The 18,939-nt window shown below is 53.0% G+C and overlaps 7 protein-coding genes across 7 annotated transcripts; 3 read left to right on the top strand and 4 right to left on the bottom strand.

Annotated features, from left to right (window-relative positions):
• Positions 1-94: 94 nt before the first annotated feature.
• CC84DRAFT_1115009 (AAA-domain-containing protein) lies at positions 95-2,583 on the top strand. Its single transcript, XM_018175414.1, has 3 exons — positions 95-524; positions 578-1,668; positions 1,720-2,583. The coding sequence occupies exons 1-3, from the start codon at positions 122-124 to the stop codon at positions 2,464-2,466; spliced, it is 2,241 nt and encodes a 746-aa protein (XP_018038851.1). The 5' UTR covers positions 95-121; the 3' UTR covers positions 2,467-2,583.
• Positions 2,584-3,510: 927 nt separating this feature from the next.
• On the top strand, positions 3,511-5,864 carry CC84DRAFT_580222 (uncharacterized protein). The gene is made up of 2 exons (XM_018186747.1): positions 3,511-4,813; positions 4,865-5,864. Exons 1-2 carry the CDS (start codon positions 3,701-3,703, stop codon positions 5,714-5,716), a joined length of 1,965 nt encoding a protein of 654 aa, XP_018038850.1. The 5' UTR covers positions 3,511-3,700; the 3' UTR covers positions 5,717-5,864.
• A 3,375-nt stretch (positions 5,865-9,239) lies between these two features.
• On the top strand, positions 9,240-11,113 carry CC84DRAFT_1203846 (uncharacterized protein; the record flags this gene model as incomplete). Its single annotated transcript, XM_018181856.1, has 2 exons — positions 9,240-9,315; positions 9,375-11,113. The coding sequence occupies 2 exons, from the start codon at positions 9,240-9,242 to the stop codon at positions 11,111-11,113; spliced, it is 1,815 nt and encodes a 604-aa protein (XP_018038849.1).
• Positions 11,114-11,123: 10 nt separating this feature from the next.
• Positions 11,124-11,883, bottom strand: CC84DRAFT_1162431 (uncharacterized protein). Its single transcript, XM_018177995.1, has one exon. The coding sequence runs from the start codon at positions 11,860-11,862 to the stop codon at positions 11,287-11,289; it is 576 nt and encodes a 191-aa protein (XP_018038848.1). The 5' UTR covers positions 11,863-11,883; the 3' UTR covers positions 11,124-11,286.
• Positions 11,884-11,973: 90 nt separating this feature from the next.
• Positions 11,974-13,048, bottom strand: CC84DRAFT_1257334 (uncharacterized protein; the record flags this gene model as incomplete). The annotated part of the gene is made up of 2 exons (XM_018184724.1): positions 11,974-12,985; positions 13,029-13,048. 2 exons carry the CDS (start codon positions 13,046-13,048, stop codon positions 12,088-12,090), a joined length of 918 nt encoding a protein of 305 aa, XP_018038847.1. The 3' UTR covers positions 11,974-12,087.
• Positions 13,049-14,546: 1,498 nt separating this feature from the next.
• CC84DRAFT_1203844 (uncharacterized protein) lies at positions 14,547-16,124 on the bottom strand (the record flags this gene model as incomplete). The annotated part of the gene is made up of 3 exons (XM_018181855.1): positions 15,155-16,124; positions 14,692-14,872; positions 14,547-14,628 (listed from the first exon to the last, which is right to left on the bottom strand). Exons 1-3 carry the CDS (start codon positions 16,017-16,019, stop codon positions 14,547-14,549), a joined length of 1,128 nt encoding a protein of 375 aa, XP_018038846.1. The 5' UTR covers positions 16,020-16,124.
• Positions 16,125-16,318: 194 nt separating this feature from the next.
• Positions 16,319-17,738, bottom strand: CC84DRAFT_1162430 (Mn2+ homeostasis protein Per1). Its single transcript, XM_018177994.1, has 5 exons — positions 17,611-17,738; positions 17,511-17,553; positions 16,686-17,457; positions 16,604-16,638; positions 16,319-16,499 (listed from the first exon to the last, which is right to left on the bottom strand). The coding sequence occupies exons 1-5, from the start codon at positions 17,722-17,724 to the stop codon at positions 16,483-16,485; spliced, it is 981 nt and encodes a 326-aa protein (XP_018038845.1). The 5' UTR covers positions 17,725-17,738; the 3' UTR covers positions 16,319-16,482.
• Between the last annotated feature and the right edge of the window lie 1,201 nt (positions 17,739-18,939).

The raw sequence follows: 18,939 nt of genomic DNA, 5'->3' as shown, positions 1-18,939 counted from the left end.
CTAAACATCACCGGTCCAACTTTTCATAGACTGGGCACACACCGTATCCAGAGAGCACATAGCGCTGAACATATAAGACCCTCTCCGCTGTTCTATCTCGATTAATCCTGCATCCTGCGCCATGACAAGCGCGGGTCCATTCACGTTACGCCCACTGGAACGCAGTTCCGGGGGCAGTCTCGACCAGACCGCATTTCGCGTCCACCTCTCAGCTAAGGAACTCAAGAACCTAGGCCTGACCGCTGGTGATCGCATTCGCCTCAGCACTGCCAAAGGAGTTCACGGTTTTGCCCTCGCGTGGCTCGCCCAACAGACCAACCCTGGGAACAAGCCTATTGCCAAGGTCTCTGATCTGTTGCGAGAGAAGTATGAGCTAGCCTTGACTGACGCCGTCTTCATTGAGAAGGTGCAAGAAGCCCCAAGGTTTGCAACCTCTGTCGAGGTAGCCTTTCCGCCAGCCTCGGAAGCACTGAAGAGATACGCTACGAATGAAGAGCTGGAACATTTCGCAAAGATTTCACTAGGTAAGCAGGTTCAAGGCGACATCCGAAGTGAAGCACTTACTGACACTGTCAAGAGGACTTGGAGATCTTGACGCCTGGGTGCATGTTTGATATCGAGAAGAAACCTAAATCACTGTCATCAGGATCCAAATTGCGCATGACTGTAACGAATGTGTCGTCTGACGACCCAGACGAGCAGCGGCCATTTCTGTTCCACAGGAAATGTGAGCTCCTCTTCTCGAACCAGCCAACGACTAAAGCGACTACTGCAATTACCCCTGATCCAACCTTGCGCCTCGACGGCACCGGTATCGGAGGGCTATCGGATCACATCAAAACCATCAACAGGAAGCTCAGAGCGATCTCTGAGTCTTCTTTTCCGAGACTAGATTCCACTAATCGACGTCCCACATCCTTCCTTTTGCATGGACCTGAAGGCTGTGGGAAAACAATGTTGCTGAAGCGTTTGTCTGAGGCTTCCTGGCGCAAGGTTTACAGACTCGATGAGATTTGGCTTACTGAAAATCGCAAAGGCCAAGCCGAAGCTCTGTCCGAGGATGTTTTCGAGGCTGCTCGCAGAAATCAGCCCTCCTTGATTTTGATCGACAACTTGGACAAATTTGTCCAAAAAGCCGAGAGTCTGGTCGACCGAATGCAAGAAGAGTTAGAGAAACTCCAAAACACCAAAGTTGTCGTCGCTGCTGCAGCTCGCACGATATACGATATCGACGCTCGTCTACGATCTCAAGCAGGACTCACGATCGAGCTGGAAGTATTCCCACCGAATGTCAAGCAGAGAGAAGATATCTTGCGGCAGCTGATTGGCCCCAAAATTGAGCATTGCAACATTGAATGGACAAATCTGGCCGAGAAATGCCATGGTTTCGTGGGTCGTGATATTAGAGACCTACATAGACTTGCAAGAGATCATTGTGATGATCGGATATTGGATTCCCTAGGTGAAGATGCAAGAGCTACGATCAATGAAGCCTTGGAAGGGGCAGACTTTGTCACACAGGAAGACTTCGACGCTGTCATTGGCCAGATTCAGCCGTCGGTTCTCAAGGACAGCATCATCGAAGTGCCCAAGGTCAGCTGGGAGGACATCGCGGGAGTGGATCACGTTCGATCCCTCCTCGAATCCATTGTTGTCCGTCCGTATAAGGTAAGATATAACACTTCGCATGTCAAGGTGATCTGACTGAACTCCCATCAGTTTCCAGAGCTCGATAGCAAGTTCGGCGCTCCGCAGTCGCGCAAGGGCGTGTTGCTGTACGGCCCGCCCGGCTGCGCAAAGACTCTCATCGCTCAAGCTGTCGCCACGGAATCCAACCAAAACTTCCTAGCCGTCAAAGGTTCTGAGCTCATCAAAATGTACGTCGGAGAGTCTGAACGGGCCATCCGCGACGTCTTCCGCCGAGCTCGCGCTGCGAAACCCTGCATCATCTTCTTCGACGAGATTGACTCTATTGGCAAATCGCGCGACAAGGGCCAAGACAGCGGCCTGAATGTTGTCACCACGCTCCTGAACGAGATGGATGGCATCGAAGCACTCAAAGACGTGTTCATCATCGGCGCAACCAATAGGCCTGACATCCTAGACTCGGCTCTTATCCGCGTGGGGCGTTTCGACGTGCATATCCATATAGGGCTACCTACAAAAGAAGCAAGAAGACAAATACTCGAGATCCACACAAGGAAGTGGCCGATTGCTGAAGACGTTGATCTTGACGTTCTGGCTTCAAGGACCGAAGGTAGCACTGGTGCGGATATCAAGGGCTTATGCGCAGAAGTTGTCGAGTTTGCAAAGACGGATTATTTGAAGCAGGATTCTGATAGCGAACCCAGGGTGCACATGAGTCACTTTGAGAGGGGGCTAGCAGAGCACACTCCACGTACGCTGGCGGAAGAAGCCGCACGGTATGAGGGATGGAGACCGGGGAAGTCGTTGGCTGTGGAGTAGCTGTAGAGTGGCCTGTGTGACTCCAGGATACCCCAGTGCAAGGATGGTGTGTTCTTGAAAAGCGTGATCCTACAGCTACATGTGCAGAGAAGCATGCAGAGGAAATTTCAATTCAGCCGCATAAACCCTCAGCTTCGAGAAGTTGTCGAGTTATCCCAGAATGCGTCATACGTGTTGTCAACAATCCCGGCCAACAACTCGCTGACGCGCGATCTGTGGAGATTTTAGCCGCATGTGCACGGCGCGACATCGCACTTGCGCCCGCACTCGTCCGATCATCAAATCTTCCGATGCGCTGGGATGACACAACAGCTAACGCGGGCTCCCGTGCGCAATTTTGGCTAATGGTATAATTTGTGACGGCGAATCCTCCGCGCTCGCGTTCTCTTGTGTGGGTTATTTCCGCCGTGCGTGCGACCGGAAAGCTAAGTGATCGCCTGCTGTTTGAACGGCTTCCCGCCTTCTATGCTCCACAGATCCTCGGCAGGGCTGATTGCTCATCTCGGGAGACCTGCCCCCTTGCGTCGCTCTGCAGGCTGATCGACCTGGTAGGCGCAAGCTGAGTACTCACTATACCTCTGGAGCAGCTCAGGCTATAACGTTTCTCTGAACGCTTACACTACCTTAAAGTGCACACATTCATGCGAGCGGCCAGTCTGTTTGCGGTCGAAATACATGCTCACGCTTGGCAACTCAAGAGCGAAATTGCGCACGGGAGCGTGAAACTCAGTCTCGCGCGCCACAGTCGCTGCAGAACAACCGTCTTGTCTGTTACGTCTCCACTCGTCGGAAGTTCGAGACACACTCGCCCCCAGTCACTTGCAGGGTCGCCCGCCGTCGCAACCCCCCGCTAATGGGCGAGACAGCCAATCCCAAGCCCTGCTGCGCACTCATCTCGTTCCCATCCACGCAGACCCTCACCTGCGCAATCTGTTCCTGACGCCGAGTAGGCGCGACGTACGCGGCTTAGCACAACCTCTAGGCATGAAGGGCCTCCCGATAGGCGTGACGCTCGTTTCGCGCCACCACTGTTGTGGTTGACAATTTCCCTCGTGCTTCTGCCCTTCCTCCGTCACCATACTCTGTTCTATTCTCTGCTTGCCCGTCGTTTTGGTTCTCTGGGAGAGCCGTCCGTTCCTTACAACTCATCCGTCGATCACTCCACTTCTGTCGCTCCTTTCTCCATCTACCGAACCAGGTACTGACACCAACTAACACCCATTTTGAAACCGCCATGGCCAGGATGCTGGGAAGGTCGAGGTCATTCCGAATGCTCAAAGGCGGATACAAGGAAACGCACCAACGAGACGCAGACAACACAACGCCACAGCCCACTCTTTCAGATGTCGAATCCGATAGATTAAAGGCACCAACGCCTGTCACACGAGCAGAGAGCAGAGTTGAAACTCTCGATCCCGATATGCTGCCACGGCCCAGGACTTCTAGCGGGCCAGGCGACCGCTCAACGCTATTCCACAAAAAAGTGATGCCCATTCAATCTGTCGACGATTCTCGCTTTGATGTCTCATATACATCGCCCTCAAAATCCACTTCCACCCTCTACACTGCGCAACTTTCGGAACAGGAAGGTATCATTGGCATTGCGCTTGGGAGTCCCACCATGCCGCCTCAACACTGGCACGCACCTCCCACAGACTTCGTGACGCAGACCCAGGGCACCATTACCCAGATATCTTCCAACAACCAATCTCCGGAATCTATCCCTCGAGCGTACGAGAGCCAGAATGAGGCACCAAAGCCCAAGCTCAGCCGATGGAAATCTATCTTCAAGAAGACAGCTCCACCACCCCGACAGAACAAGGACACTTTTTACCAACTAGCAAAAGCAGTCAACTCTGCCCGGTTAGACAACCAGCCAGACAACGACTCTCTGTATTCACGATCACTTGCGCAAGAGGATGATGTCGCCGCAAATCCTTCACCAACGTACACTTTCAAATCGGATATCAGACCATCTCGCAACAAGCAGACAGGGCACTTGGCACCAGACACCAGGCCGAGGGCTCTGACGGCGGGTTCGGCATCAGGCAAGGTGAAGTCGCCACTATCGCGTTTTGCGCTCAGTCCAAGGCCTCAGATACCCACCAACAGTTATGCTGCGCTTCCTTCAGTGACCGTCTCTGGAGCGTCAAAAAATACGTCACCTCAGCTGCCTGGGGGTAAGCCGTTGCTTGATGTAGATATTCCTAGCGTACAGATGGAACGATATAGTGTCATGTTCAGTGGACTGCTCCAACCACAGACTACGAATGCCTCCTCATCGCTCTTGCAAAGGCGGCAAGGTGCTGCGGACAAAGTCAAGCCGCTGAATGGATTATCTGTAAAGGTATGTAGCTTGCTCTTACAGGTCGTGAACGTGTATTTACATATATGTCAGAGCAACAATGACCAATCTCGCGACGGCTTGCAGCGACGAGCAACATCCCCCAGCCTACCATCAAAGTCACCCTCCGGCCACCTCTCCCTCTTCCCATCCGCAAACACCAGCCGCGCACCCTCACCACACATCATCACCAACCGGCCACGGCCTCTCCAACGCTCCAAAACCGCGCCCGCCGTGTCCCCCTCCCAACTCAACTTCCCCTTTCAATCCACCAAGAAAGCGGCGGCGCCCCAAGAAATCGACTACCCGGACACCCCCTCCCTGTCCCGCACCTCAAGCCCCACCTCGGACCGCAGCTTCGACTCTGACAGCGAAGAAATCACCATTGTCGCCACGCCCCAAAATGCCCCGCCGAAGCCCTGGCGTCCGCACGCTCAAATCCGAAGCGACGAACGGGAGCCCGTCTGGGAAATCCTGCCCCGCCAGCCCTCCACCGTCACCAAGGCCTCCGCCCTCCGCTCCCACCCCACCAGCGCCGCGTCACCCGCGCCCCAAGAACCCATGTCAGCCTCTGTGGCAACGGTACGCAGCCCCGTCCTCAACCGCACGCGCTCCCACACCGTCCTCACGAGCACGAGTCCGCGCCCCGGCCCAGAGCACTCGACCACAGTTACAGGCACAGCGACGTTCGGCATCGCGCGCTCCGTGTCAGTCTCGCGGGCGACGCGGTCGCCGGGCGCGGCGTTGAGTCCCGCGGGCAGCGAGGGCGTCGTGCCGCCGTTTGTGAGGAGTCCGGATGGTCTACAACCGCCGGGGAAGTTTCTTGGGGCGAGCAAGCCGTTGACGCCGACGCTGGTGGAGCTGAAGAATCGGCGGAGTCATCGGGTGCAGCTTGTTGATGCGTGAGTGGGCGAGAACCACGTTTCGCTACCATGTCATGTTTGTGTCTGGCGCTTTTTAGGATTGGAGTGGATTGGGTGGTTTCTTCATAGCATGGTGTCTGGCGTTTGCACCGACCACACTGCACCAGCGGTGCTACTTCATTCTTTCCTGCCTTTCTTTTCCAACCATCTTCCCTTCCGCCACGCTCAGCGAGCCTCGCCTTTCGGGCCTTTTGCGGTTTTTTGTTTCTATATCTGGGAGAGCCGCGGCTGCGCTTGCGGTGCACCTCCGACACGCCTCAGGTCCCAGGTCTTGGAGCATGTTTATGCGCGAGGCGCGCGTGCCCACATGCGTTTTCTTTTTCGCCGATCCGCAGGGCGGGGGCTTAGGGCGCGGGTTTGTTGGAGACGGATCTAGATACCAAGGCCGCCGTTGCGGTGTGTTTCGCAATTTGATGGGGTTGTTTGACTTGGTGGCGGTGTGGTGATTAGTGAGGTGGACGGCCCAGACTACAGAGAGGGAATGTCACGTGTTTAGATGTCTTCACAGGAGGTGATAATGCCTGTGTGCGTGAAAAGATTCATGAAGATGTTGTGCAGTCGTTTGGAAGGTGGTGTGCCTTGCATGACGGTGCAGGAACCAATTATCGAGTAGATCCACTGACTGTGCCGCATCGCGCCCACAAACCTTCCCAATATCACTGCTCCCGACATCTACTTACCTCACGTGTCCAAACATGGAGCAGATGGCAGAGAAACACACAAGGCCCTCATCGGCGGCACGTCGAAGACATACGACACACTATGCGCTATCTGTCCGCTGGCGACGTAATCCGGCCTCGAATCGACAAACAATCTCTACCCTTCTCTCAGCTACAATCATTAGGGTACAAATCCGATTTCCTGGATCTGGTGATGGTGTTACTCACGCTCCGCAGCGAAGTCGTCTGGGGTTTGCAAGAGTGGGGCGCTGAGTTGCTCAGACGCCCCAAAGCTGTGGTACTACGACTCGGAAGATGGACATGCAGAAGCGCCTCTCTTCCAGCGCAAACTCGTCGAGAGCCCTATAGTCTTTCAAAACATCTGGCCGGGTAGCGACCGCATCCCGGACGGCATCGCCGTTGCGATCGAGTACATACAGATTGAACGTAGAGGATCCGATGGGCCTCGACGAAATATCAATCGTTGGAGAGTATTGCAGATTGCACTATGTGAATAGTGGATGGGGCACAGATGCCTGGGACCGGACGCTTTTTGGGAGAAAACAATTGCGTGGATTAGGGAAGAGCACGGTTTGATGCATGAGCGGCCCCATTGGGTATGATCGACAGTACCGAGAGCAACCCATGCTACTGGACTGGGAGACGGGGTACGCCAATCTTTTGAAGCAAGGCGCGGAAGATAGAGCGGACTATGTCACTCCTCCTAACATGTAAGAACCTCAGATATCTAACGATGGAGCTCCAATCAATCTCAATCTCTGTCCTCCCCCATCCACACTCCCTTGGCTACAAGTCTGAGGTCCTAAAGCTGTGCAGCAGCTCCCTGCACCCAGCAGGGAAGCATTCTGGCACTTCACTAATACCTCGAACAAGGCTCTTCGCTGCGGCTAACAGATGACCGGGCTTTTTGAGAGCACCCATACTGGGTTCATATCTCTCTCTCGCCTAAATATCTTCTTCATACTGAATGACGGGGTCGCACCGTGCGGGCGCGCCATCCTCGAGCGGTTGAACTGCGATGTGTTGGAGTGAACGAAGCGAAGTGAATGTTGAAGGAAGTGGGATGCACCACCAGTCGCGACTTCTACTCTTGACCGTGCCACTGGGTAGCGCGACACCCACTAGAGGTGTGCTCAGTCGCTGTGGCTCCGAATTTTTTCTTTTCTGCCTGACGAAGATGCAAAGTAGAGACTGTAGTTCGCCGAGTGTTGAGGGCCCATCATTGTCCCCGGGAAGGTGCGATTCCGGCATCCGTGCTACCTGCAACTTCCCAGATGGCACCCGACACTATCAGCTGCGCTTCTACTGAATTGCAGGAGGCTAGCAGCGATCAACGAGATTCTCTTGTTAGGTGAATAGGCCATACATACTATCAACGGCAACAGCATTCTCGTCTGGATTCGGATAACAGTGATACATCTCACAAGATTTGCGCATGAGCCCGGGCTGCTGTCGTGATGAAAGTGACCGCGCAAATGTTCCGCGCCAGAGGAGTGATCACCAGGTAAAGTGTGTTAATATCATCGGTCTTCCTTCACTCCCGAATTGAACCTAAAACTCTGCCTATTGTCGGAAATGGAGCATGTTTAGCAAGTTCGTATATGGGTCAGCGTAGCGTAATACTTATAGACGTAGGATCTGCGCCAAAATCTTGACTCTCGTGTGTCCAACAATTGGTGAACGCGTACGATTTTGCACCTTATACGATATGATGGCTTATTGGGCCTGAGGTGGTTGAATTCAATGTCAATAATGCGTGGAGGACCTGTTCATCACATGTCAGACTCATGATTGATTTTTTGAAGGAGAAATAGCCTACGGTGAATATCGCGATCACATGGTGTACAGCTAGCTCTGGGTCGTGTGTCTGCACTTGCAAAGAGAAGATGAATAGTCATAAATAAAGACTAATATGTCAGGTTGTCTTGTCCAGACGATTGATCATAATTTCATGCATTTGTATGACCAGCTTGACAATGTTCCCTGACGTATCTCGGAGTACCGCGGGCCCAAGATTCCTGCCAAGTGCCAGGTGCAAAGGGGTAGATAGGCATTCTTGCAATATTGTCCGTGACTCTATGATTGAAATGTACTTATTCAAGGCTTCCAATACCCAAATCTTGTAAATCAAAGCGCGGGACACAGAGACGTCTAAAATGCACGTATCACATCCTTATTCAAATCCCCAAATGGAGGCTCAGACCGGGTGTCCTATGCGACACCAATTTCCATTGGCATCGTGTGTAAGACCTTCAAGGCCACCAAGTAACAAGGAGTATTCGGCCGAATTGAGGGTACACTCGATTATCAAGGCATATCGCTGCACAGCCACTGATACTGTTGCCCGGAACTGACCACACTCGGTTATTCTTCATTCTTGGTTTTCGCGACTCTCAAGACGGCCATAGCGGCCTTGCGTGGCGCGGCCGCGCTAGTTGCAGACCTAGTATTTGCAGCAAGAAACAATCGGAGCACCACAACCCGGTTAGCGACACAAGAGAACGCGATGGCAGGTCTCTCTTCAAAATGCGGAACTGGCTCCAACTTTTCTATTCTCCGCAGAAAAAGCGCGATTCGGGGGATTGTCCGTGTAGCAGATGATCCGTCCCCTCCATGTTCTCCGAAGTCCGAGTCAAGCGAGATGCTACTGACAGCCTCACATCAGTCGCGCGCGACAATTCACTCCACACTGCTGTAGTAATACCAACCGACATGTCACGGAGCTACAGGGCGCTGCTGATTACGACAATGCGAAAGTTTCAAGACTGATATGAAGAAGTTTCGAGCTGCTGCGGTAAACCGGAAAGCTGCAATCGACGTCTAAACATGTTGAAACAGAGGATTCTCTGCAGAGGTCTTCGCCTCATGCACATTCTGTCACTATTAACCATTCTGGTGAAGGGTACGGCTCTCCTACCCCAAGGCCAGCCTCGCGGAGTACATGTTCTAGTCCTATTTCAGGCGCCTCGCTGCCCGGTTCGGTTAGTAGCCATGCGAATGGAAATTCGTCCACCGGACTATCTTCCCTTCTTGTCCGGTACTTTTACGAAGGAACTTGGGACAGGAATGGACTGATACTCAAAACTACGACCTTCCCCCAAACTTGCTGCAGAAATATACATTCCTCTACCAATACTCCCAACTCACCACTAGGAACACAAGAGCGGGCTCTTGTCATGAAGGACGTGGACGAAATCATATCGGCTTACCAGACTTTGAGAGTGGAAGGAGATAGGGCAGACGCACTGGAAAAATTGACCGGCATCGAAGAGCACTCAAAAAGGGATACATTGGCTGTGTTACAAGGTGGTTACCAGCATCAGCGTGACACTATGGCGCTTCACAAGGACGCACTTCGACTGCTCAAGGAGCTTCCACCGCTGCCCAAGGGCGAAAACACCGAGTATCCTGCTTACAACCACAATATCCTCGATGACGAAGACAACCGTCGGTTGAATGAATGGGTCGAACAACAGCGGCAGCAACCTCGACCTATCCCCACCCTATCCAGATGGTCATCAACGTCAGAAGCCAGCTCCAAGTATTCGGAACATACAGTATACTCCTCTGACCCTCCTTCGTTATACTACGGTGACTCGAGGTCATCGTCGCGAATGTCTGATGCTTTGCCTGCCGATCCAGCATCTCCTCCAACACAATACGCTTCCAGTAAGCCGAGCTCTACGCAAGGTACAAAACTCTTTTCCGCGGACGACAGAATGAAGCCAAAACGCTACTACGCTTCTCTCGTATCCTCCCGTACACAATCGCCAGTGCGCCAAGTCAAATCCCGCACCGAGTCTCCCATACGCCAACTGGATTCCCGCGCCAACTCTCCCATGGGCCAGATCCACTGCCTAACAGAGATTGAGTCCCGGACGGAAACTCGCACAGAATCCCCTATTCGGCAGCCTCTCTCAGGCAGCCTCGCGCCAGCTTTCGCATCGTCGCGTCCTCACACGCCCACAAGCACGGCCAGAAGCCCATATGGCAGCCGCAACGCATCTCCCGAGCCGCGCGGCCGCTCCCGGCTCGACACAGCGCCCATGCTGCACCTTCTCCGCCCTGTCGCCTCAAACTCACAGCTCTCCGTCACACCCTCTGTCAAAACGACAATCACCACCGGCGCTCAGGAGAAAATGATGTACGGCCGCCCCTGCAAAGACAACGACTACTTTGGCTTCTGCCGCGGCTCCTGGGACACCCGGGAAGACGCGAGCAAAGGCCTTGTCCTCACATCGCGCCCAGAAGGCATGTTCAGCAGCAGCCAGGTGTGGCAATGTCGACACTGCCTCTTCGAGGGCCCATCACGTAGCGTTCCGCACCCGACGAAGAAGAACAAGAAGAAGGCAGTGCTAGACACCCAGATTCACATGTCTGCAACGGACATCCGGTATCGCTGGTCTTTTCTCGCGAAGTCGCACGTAAAGAAGAGCAGCTACTCGACGGCCGGGCGGGGCAGCGCGGGGGAGGAGGCTGAGTGTAATTTTGGCTGTTTGATATGCAGTGTGGAAGGTACTGTGACGGGGATTTACGGCGGCGTGGAGACGCTCATGGAGCATATTGCGAACGAGCACGTGTATGCGGGAAATATGAATCACATGACTATGGTCAGGAGTAAGGTTGTTGTTGGGCGGACTGCGTGCGAAGAGGAGGAGTGGGATGTTAATATTCCGAGTCAGGAGGGACTACTTTTCTGAGCGCGGGGCTGGTCCCTGGTATCGTTTGCATTGTTTGGCGTTTCGTTGGTCTGGCTTATGGGAGGGTTGAGTGGCTAGATTTCCTTGGGATACCCCTGCATGTAGCTTTTGTGTTGTTGTAACTCATGAGGATGAGGACCGATAATAGACTGTACCATAGACATCGGAGTATATCATAGTTCACCTCCCTCCTCCCACCCCCTCGAACGTCGATAGTTTTGCGTCAACCCCTCAATCCTCCACACCTTCCCGTCCCAATTCCCCTCACCCTCCCCGCCATCTACTTTCCCAAAAGTAAACGCAAAAGTCCCATAATGATGCAATACCCCATCGAAAGTAACCCTGAACGGATTCCACGCCGCGCCAAACAAATGTTCAACCTTAACATCCGTAGCCTCCAGATCCGGCGTCTCGTGTACCTTTGGCCCAGGCTTGCCCTTTCGCTTCTTTTCTCCGTCTTCAATCATCTTGACGAATTTTTCGATGGAGGTGCGCAAGATGACTACAATTTTCTCTTCTTTATCATCCTCTTCTGCGTTTTGAGGGGTGGTAGGGTGCAGAGGGCCCTCGCTCCAGGGCGAGTCGGATGCAGGGTCCCGCGCCGGGTCTTGCCGGAGAATGGAGAGGTTCGCGCCGGGGAGGAAGAGCGTGGCGAGGCCTTTTCCGTCGCTGGCATTGATGCGGTCGAAGAAAGATTTGATGAGGGCTTTGATGGCGGCGACATCTGGGGTTTCTTTGATGGCTGTCATGGTGGTGGGTTGATGGGGAGTTCGGGTGACGCAACCGAGGCCGGTGGTGATCTTGACAACGACGATTCGAATCTCACGTGTAAAGTTGCGACAACGCATCAAACAACAGCTCGGTTGCATTCTTAAGCTACTCAGAGCCTTTTCAGTCATGTTGAACTGGAGGATGGGCCTGTAGCATGGTTCAACACTCAAGTTGTTCTCATATCCGCACGCACGCATCGAGCTTCAAATGACATGCTTGCTCACGACATTCCAAAGGTCGCTCACGAACTCTCCTCCTTCTTCAAGCAACTCCTTGAAAGCGTTGCTTTTCCCAATCTCTGCGCTTTCGCAAGCAACATAATCCACGACCAAATTCCTTAGCTCATCGACCGTCCCATCCGCTCTTCTATTCGGCGTATTCTCATACGTGTATCGAGCAAGTTCAACGACGTCCCCAATGCGCTCTGGGTACAGCGTAAAACTTGACAATGCGAAGTGAAGCTTATGTAAAGTACTGGCCTTGAGTCCATGGATGAGGCGCATTTCCGCAAAGCAGTATAGCCGCGCATAAGCCAGGAAGACCGGCGTGAAATTCTCTTCCGGTGCGGAGTTGGAAGCTGGAGCGAAGCCCATTTGTGGCCCGGCATCCAGAAGGTAGTAACGCTTGTTGAATTCCTCGGTGCGGAACAAATCGACCTTGCTCTTTACCTTCTTCTCCTTCTTTTTCTTCTTCGTCGAAACACCCCAGTCACCCCAGCCGCCATCAGCAGCGACTGGGGCATCATCTGCGGCCTCGACTACAGCTTGCCCCCAGATAGGGGGAGTGGGTGCTGGTGGGATGACTTCGGCTGGAGGGGACTGGGCTACATCCGCCACAAGAACCTCAGCCTGTGCGCTCCGTTCCTCAAGAATATAAGAAGGGGCCGTGAAGTCACCTCGATACGCATACTCAACGAAGCGTAAAAATTCTTCAAGTTCCACGTCCTGTTTTGCGGTCCGGTCGTGAGCTTCTTTCATATCTCCTTCTATGAGATTTTTCATGTAGTCGCAGGTTGCTGCAATGGCTCTTGAGTGCACTCGGACTACCTCTTTCTTCTCGCCAGTCCCGACATAGAATGTGAAGAGATCTGAGAGGATAAGGCTGTGTTATTTTAGTTCTGACCTTCGCAAGTGATGTGACTTACTCGCTGAAGGACCCGGCCATGTTACACTACTCTGAAGTTCTGCAACTATTTCTGCTGTGGTTTGCACAAGCTCGCGAAGACTCATCGGTTGGATTTGCGAAAATGGGATCTTTTCTTCGGAGGTGTAGGCAGAAGGCTGAAAGACCGGTGAAAGCTAAGGCGGGGCTTGGTAGCGACTGCAGCCCGGTAGCCTTGCGGCCTTGCAGCCAATGATGTGCGAAAACGTATGACAGGCTTGTTTGTTTTTGAACAACCGTAGTACGAGCAGGCGTCTAGTAGTGTTTCCGCCCTGTAGAATTATCTCAGATGTTGAACGCGATTGTAGTATAGCCCGATCTGGTCTGGGTCAGTTGATGACCTCCAGATCCAGTTGCGTTTAAGAAAGTTCTTCCCAGAAGAACTTGGAGGGCCTTGTATTTTTGATATCAAGCTCTCAACTATTACTGTACAGTCTTCCGTACCGTATATATGCATCGATCAGAAGCCTTGCCACCGAACCATGTATCTTTGCGAGTTGTTGGAGTCTACCCTCGGTGCGGCGAGGTTTGAGAGCCGTTTGAAATTCACCCACTCCTCTGCCTCAGACGCTGAGTCCTCGCAATAGTAATCGCTTGCATCACCTAGATTTTCTAGTTCGGATCCTGCTTGTTTGCTCGTCATCAACGTGTAGGCTAGGTCGAACAGGAACTGCCTCGGGAGCTTGACCGAAAGTCAACCTGGCGAGTAGAGGGTATAAGCGTGAACGAGAAGCTGTCTGAGAGGGCACAACTCGAGAGTGCTTCTGTAGACCAGGGAAATCGTATTCTTGCTCACTGCGAGGCGCTCATCCTCCTTTTGGGCCTCTGCAATCATCAGATGGATGATCGTTTTCTTGTTCTTCGTGTCCCGCAACTTGTCGTCGAGTACGTAAAGCTGGCACATTTCGTAGACATCCTGAAAGCTTAGCACGTTGAACTCTTGGGATCTCAGCTGCACGTAGGCGTTTCCTGAGGAGACGAGAGCAAGGTAATCTCTAAAGGCCTTTGGATCGTCTTCTAGAAGGCGCAAGCTTTGGTGGCGGGGTCTCCCCAAACCCCGTTGAGCGCTCGCCGGAAAAATGCCGAGCGCAGGCAGAAGAGGTCTTCGTAAATCCAGAATTTTGCCAGTCCCGTTGTCTTCGAGGGTTCTGACGCATTATTCACTGGATACCCATTGTCAATACTCATTCAATCATACAAAACTTGAGGACCCACCAGCTGATAAGGCACTCGAGCGAGGTGTTGACTCTATCGAGGAAGCGACTTGCGCTTGCACCCGAGGGTTGTCTGCAACAGGTCCTGTCAAGTCGATCACCCGGTTTCCGTTCAAAACTGATACGCCCTCTAGCAGCGTCTTCACGTGTGCAATTTTCGCCATTTGAGGTGAATTGACTAATCAATATGAGGGCTTCATCGGTTACAGCAGTCAACGTAGGAGATGGCTGACCGTGCGTTGGAGTAAGGTAAATGGCTTCGTCCGGTGTGTCCTTTTATTATCCTCTTACTGCATTGCCGATTCGATTGAATCCATTTGCGGCTTTGTCGTTACGCCGTGCGAGCGGTTTGTCTCGGCCCAGGATGACCTGCACAATAGAACCAAAGTAGCTGTTCTGTAAGCTAGTGGTAAGCTACCGAGCGAAACGTACTCAGGAAGGGTGTCGGTGGTGCGGGCGCGTGAGCGCTTCAACTGCTTGGGCGCTGGTGGTGGACTCCATGCTCCAGCTACGGCCGCCATTGTTGCGCTCGATGTTGGTGTAAGAGACATCGAGGGGTGCCATGATTGCGGTTGTGGCGGACGGGGCAATGTAGAAGGGGGAGGAGCGGTGCCTCAAGAGTAAGAGCGTTTGTTGGTGCCTCCCACTCTTGATGACTATCGCGAAGCCTACGACGCGCTCTCATGTGGAGGGGAAGGCTCCAGAGGTCACCCTGTTCATGTCCATGGCCGCGCTAAGAAACTTACTGTGCAATTCATTTCAACCTTCTCACGGAAATACCTTGCAAATATGGAGATACAAATCCACTTTGTCGTGGCCTATCCCGTTCGTGTCTGGTGTCAGGCACACATCCTTCTCAGTGACCAACCCCAAACATTGCACTACGGAAACACACTGGCCAACGCATCACCATATCCCTTGTAACTTAATCCCATCTTCTCAATATCGTAATCATTCCAATACCCACCCCCCACGACACCACCCTTCGCTTTCCACCCTTGAAACTTCGTCTTCGCCGCCGCAGCCGTCGTCCCATAGCTCGGCTTTGAGTCATTCGTCACCCACACCAGCGGCACAACCTTGAGCCCCAAGTTATTCGCCCATGCGCTGGGATCGTTGCCCGCGCCACCGTCATAGCACTGCAGATACGCGCGGTCGAAAAGGAGGTCCGGTTCCGCAAGCCCTGCGTTTGATTGCGCGATGAGAGACTTCCAGAAGCCCGTGTTCGTGTACGGCGCGCCCGTGTACCGGTAACCGATCTTGCCCAGCATCTTCGCGAAGGTGACAGTGCTGGTGACGTCGTAGAGGCTCTCGTCATCGTTGTTGACGGCGTCGAGGCCCCAGGCTGTCTTGAGCGCGGCGAAGTTCTTGTAGAGCGGCGTGTCGGCGCTGGGTCCAGGCTTGGCCATTAGGTCTTTGACATGCTGACTGTTCATGGAGATCTCGAGGCGGGTGACAGAAGAGCCAGCGGCTTTGAGTGACTGCATCTTTGTGGCGAGGGCAGTCCCGCCGATGTAGGCGCCACCGGAGGCGACTTTAACGTCGACGCTTCCTGGCGTGTTCGAATAATACATGATGGAGCCATCTTCAAGGATTCCGACGCCAAAGATAATGAGCGAATTGAAGCCGGAAGTTGTGAGGGCTGTGGTGTTGGATTTGAGGACGTCTTTGAACAAGTAGATGGCGCGAATGTTCGTGCCCACGACGAGACCGAGGACAAGCTCCACCAGCAGTATTCGAATGAGGCTGTAGAGATGCATCCTTTGCTGGAATGACTCGTTGAAGTCTGGTCTGCCAAATAATTGACAACGAGGTAACTCATGTATCTATACTTGGTAGTCAATTGCGCCGAAGAAAGCCCTCAGATTCCCTGGTAGTGACTACCCCACATTGTAACCTTCTATGTTTGGACCATGTCGCCTGATTAATATGGACGCTGGATCTTCAGTATTATTCTGTATACGGAGTCTTGGAAGTATCGATTGCCGGCTAAAACCGGCATGTGTGCATTAGCATCACTATAACAGTTCAGCGAGGCGGGGATTATCCGCAGAAAGACTGTCATATGCTTAGAGACACGCTCGGCCTGCGGTGTATTCCTGCATCTGGAAAGAATATATGCGACGACAGGGGCATGATGAACATGGTCGCAAGCAAGCGTGAACAGGATATGTGGTATCATTAGAGATGGATACTATCAACAACAGCAGAGCGATCTCTAGCTCAATCCTTGCGCGGCCCTGCGTGGGAATTAGCCTCTGGACGTCTACTGAGCAAAAGTTCCCTGAATCAAAGGTCCAGCAAATACGCTAAGGACCCTACTCTTGCTGCTTGAGTCGCGTACCTGCAAGATCCTCTTGTGCATCTTTGATAAGGAAACTGTGTACAGTCAGATCAAGTTGATCTTAGAATATATCATAACTTACTTGTACCACCATATGGTCGGAACCACAGTACCCAGATGCCACAAGCTATGCGCATCCAGCATGCCTTTCCAGGGGGGAAAGTCCAGCAGCTCCATGCTCATGGCCACGAGGATCCAGGCAACGATGAAACCCGGCCACATGGCCCACGTCCTCCCGACCTTCCTGTATTGCGTGAAACTGAAGCCGCTCCATAAGAGGTTCTGGACAACGCCCACTGCGACGTTGGCGGCCATGTTGTACGTGTAGTCCCACTTCCAGAGCGTGAGGTATGTGACGTGCAACGTGTAGAGAATAATGCAGGTCGTAGTCCACACTCTTAATACACTCTGCCTCATAGGCTCTTTCCGCTCGAGCCTGAAAATGCGAATCGCCGCCATGTACATGCCGTAAAGCACCTGCGCGCCTGCTGCAAAGTAGTCCAGCTTCTCCGTCAGATTATAGTCTCTTGTGTGGAAGATCATGCTGAACATCCAACTGGCCATCCCAAAGTACCCGAACGCGATGTAGTATTTCCGTATGGCGTACGACGGCGGGATCTTCTCGCGGATCTGTGCTTGACCCCAGCTGTGAGCCAGGTAATTGAAGAGGGAAAAGATGACGCTGAAGGGCTCTTGCATGCCGAGGAAACGGTAGAAGGGCCATTTGCCATGAAATTGGTAGACCGGCCGCATGTAGGGCGGGTCGCGTGCGAGGCGCTTGTCGGTCACGATATGCTGGCATGAGTAGTCGCATTCGGCGGGGCAGTCCCAGAGTAATAGCCTACGATGGATGGCTGCGACTATAAGTTAAATGGACAATTGGAGCCCAAGGAAAGACTCCACTTACGTATGGGGGTGGCATCCACGCCGCAGTTCGCTTCATGGCAGACCTGTGTCGTTGTTAGCATTGCGGGGAGCTCGAGCACATAGCCTTAGCAATTGCATACCTTCAGACAGTCCTTGAACTCTGGCAGCCTGTCCCCGAGAGAGGCATATGCTGTACCAGACAGCAAAACGAGCAGGGCAGCCGTCCGCCATGCTGAGACGTTGCGCATCCTCATTGTCGCGTTGTTTGCGTGTTTGTGATACGAAGCGCTTCAAGGCTAGCTCGCCCGCCAAGACGTTTCAGCCAGTTGGCTGCATCCATCGGTCAGTTGCAACAACCTGATCCTACATACCCCACGAGATGCCTGCCAGCGAAAGTTCATCGTCCCCGTTAGATACAGCGCCGACAACTTTCAGTTGGCTCGTCGACGTGTAGATAACAAGGGGAGCCAGCCCTAAACATAGACACTGATATACCATCGGTACTTGGGCATCAGCGTCAAAACTGAATCATTCGCTCACAATGGTCACATTGACCTCTGAACCACCAGATCAATCGAGATCTTCGTTCATAGTGAGCACTGAACTGAAAAGAGATGTCAATTACGCCCCGACGAAGTCATACGGCACATACGGCACAGCTTATGCAAACTCTGGCTATTCTCATACGTCTTATACCTCTACAACCCTTTAAAGCCTGGCCACAAGCCCTCATAAATTTCCTGACACTCTCGCCTCATCGTCTGTCGTGAACCCCAGCACTCTGCTATTCAACGTTGAGGGAGCCACCGAAGCAGACATTGGAGAAATACTTTCCATCATCTTCAAATGTTATGACGGCAAGAATGAATACATCAATGTTGTTTTTCCCCAAGCTTTGACGGAGGAAGGCTACAAACTGAACGTTGCACGGATGCTCTTCATCAACAGCATTGCACCCAATGATTTCTGGGAGAAGGTGGTGGAATCGGAGACTGGCGAGACTGTGAGAGGTGTCATGTAGAACCCGTGCACTCAACAGAAGCCGCGACCATACGATATCGACGGCCCACCTGGGACCTGGGAGACTCGGGACGACAAGGCTCATGCCCAGGCGCTTCAGCAATCCTTTCCCCAGGACGAGAACAAGCTCTGGGAAGCTTTTGGGTAGTAATCGATGTTATTCCCCGGAGCTCAGTACTTATTTTTCCATCGGGACAGGGTTGGCGATGATGGCCATCTCTCTGGACTTCTAGCGAAACGGGGCAGGCTCAGCATCACTTGAATCTGGGCTCGAGATTGCCGACGACAAACAGGCTACCATAAGCCTGGCCAACTCTGACCACATGTTGATTCTAACTTGTAATAGACCATTGCTGTGTCGAACGACAACGGTCTTCGGCTGTACGAGAAGTTTGGGCTCATGGCGAAAAGTGAGCGCAATGTCACTCTGCTAGAAGAGTTTGGCCGGG

This window comes from Paraphaeosphaeria sporulosa (genome assembly GCF_001642045.1).
Source record: "Paraphaeosphaeria sporulosa strain AP3s5-JAC2a unplaced genomic scaffold CC84scaffold_3, whole genome shotgun sequence".
Classification (NCBI taxonomy): Eukaryota; Fungi; Ascomycota; class Dothideomycetes; order Pleosporales; family Didymosphaeriaceae; genus Paraphaeosphaeria; species Paraphaeosphaeria sporulosa.
The sequence above is the reverse complement of the archived record's forward strand: the minus strand, read 5'-3'. Positions and strand labels throughout refer to the sequence as shown.

Coding starts and splice junctions, on each gene's coding strand:
- CC84DRAFT_580222 (XM_018186747.1), top strand. CDS start 3,701: ATGGCCAGGATGCTGGGAAGGTCGAGGTCATTCCGAATGCTCAAAGGC. Junction 4,814..4,864: donor TGAATGGATTATCTGTAAAG/GTATGTAGCTTG, acceptor CATATATGTCAG/AGCAACAATGACCAATCTCG.
- CC84DRAFT_1115009 (XM_018175414.1), top strand. CDS start 122: ATGACAAGCGCGGGTCCATTCACGTTACGCCCACTGGAACGCAGTTCC. Junction 525..577: donor TTTCGCAAAGATTTCACTAG/GTAAGCAGGTTC, acceptor GACACTGTCAAG/AGGACTTGGAGATCTTGACG. Junction 1,669..1,719: donor TTGTTGTCCGTCCGTATAAG/GTAAGATATAAC, acceptor AACTCCCATCAG/TTTCCAGAGCTCGATAGCAA.
- CC84DRAFT_1162431 (XM_018177995.1), bottom strand. CDS start 11,862: ATGACAGCCATCAAAGAAACCCCAGATGTCGCCGCCATCAAAGCCCTC.
- CC84DRAFT_1162430 (XM_018177994.1), bottom strand. CDS start 17,724: ATGAGGATGCGCAACGTCTCAGCATGGCGGACGGCTGCCCTGCTCGTT. Junction 17,458..17,510: donor CGTGGATGCCACCCCCATAC/GTAAGTGGAGTC, acceptor TTATAGTCGCAG/CCATCCATCGTAGGCTATTA. Junction 16,639..16,685: donor CCGACCATATGGTGGTACAA/GTAAGTTATGAT, acceptor GACTGTACACAG/TTTCCTTATCAAAGATGCAC.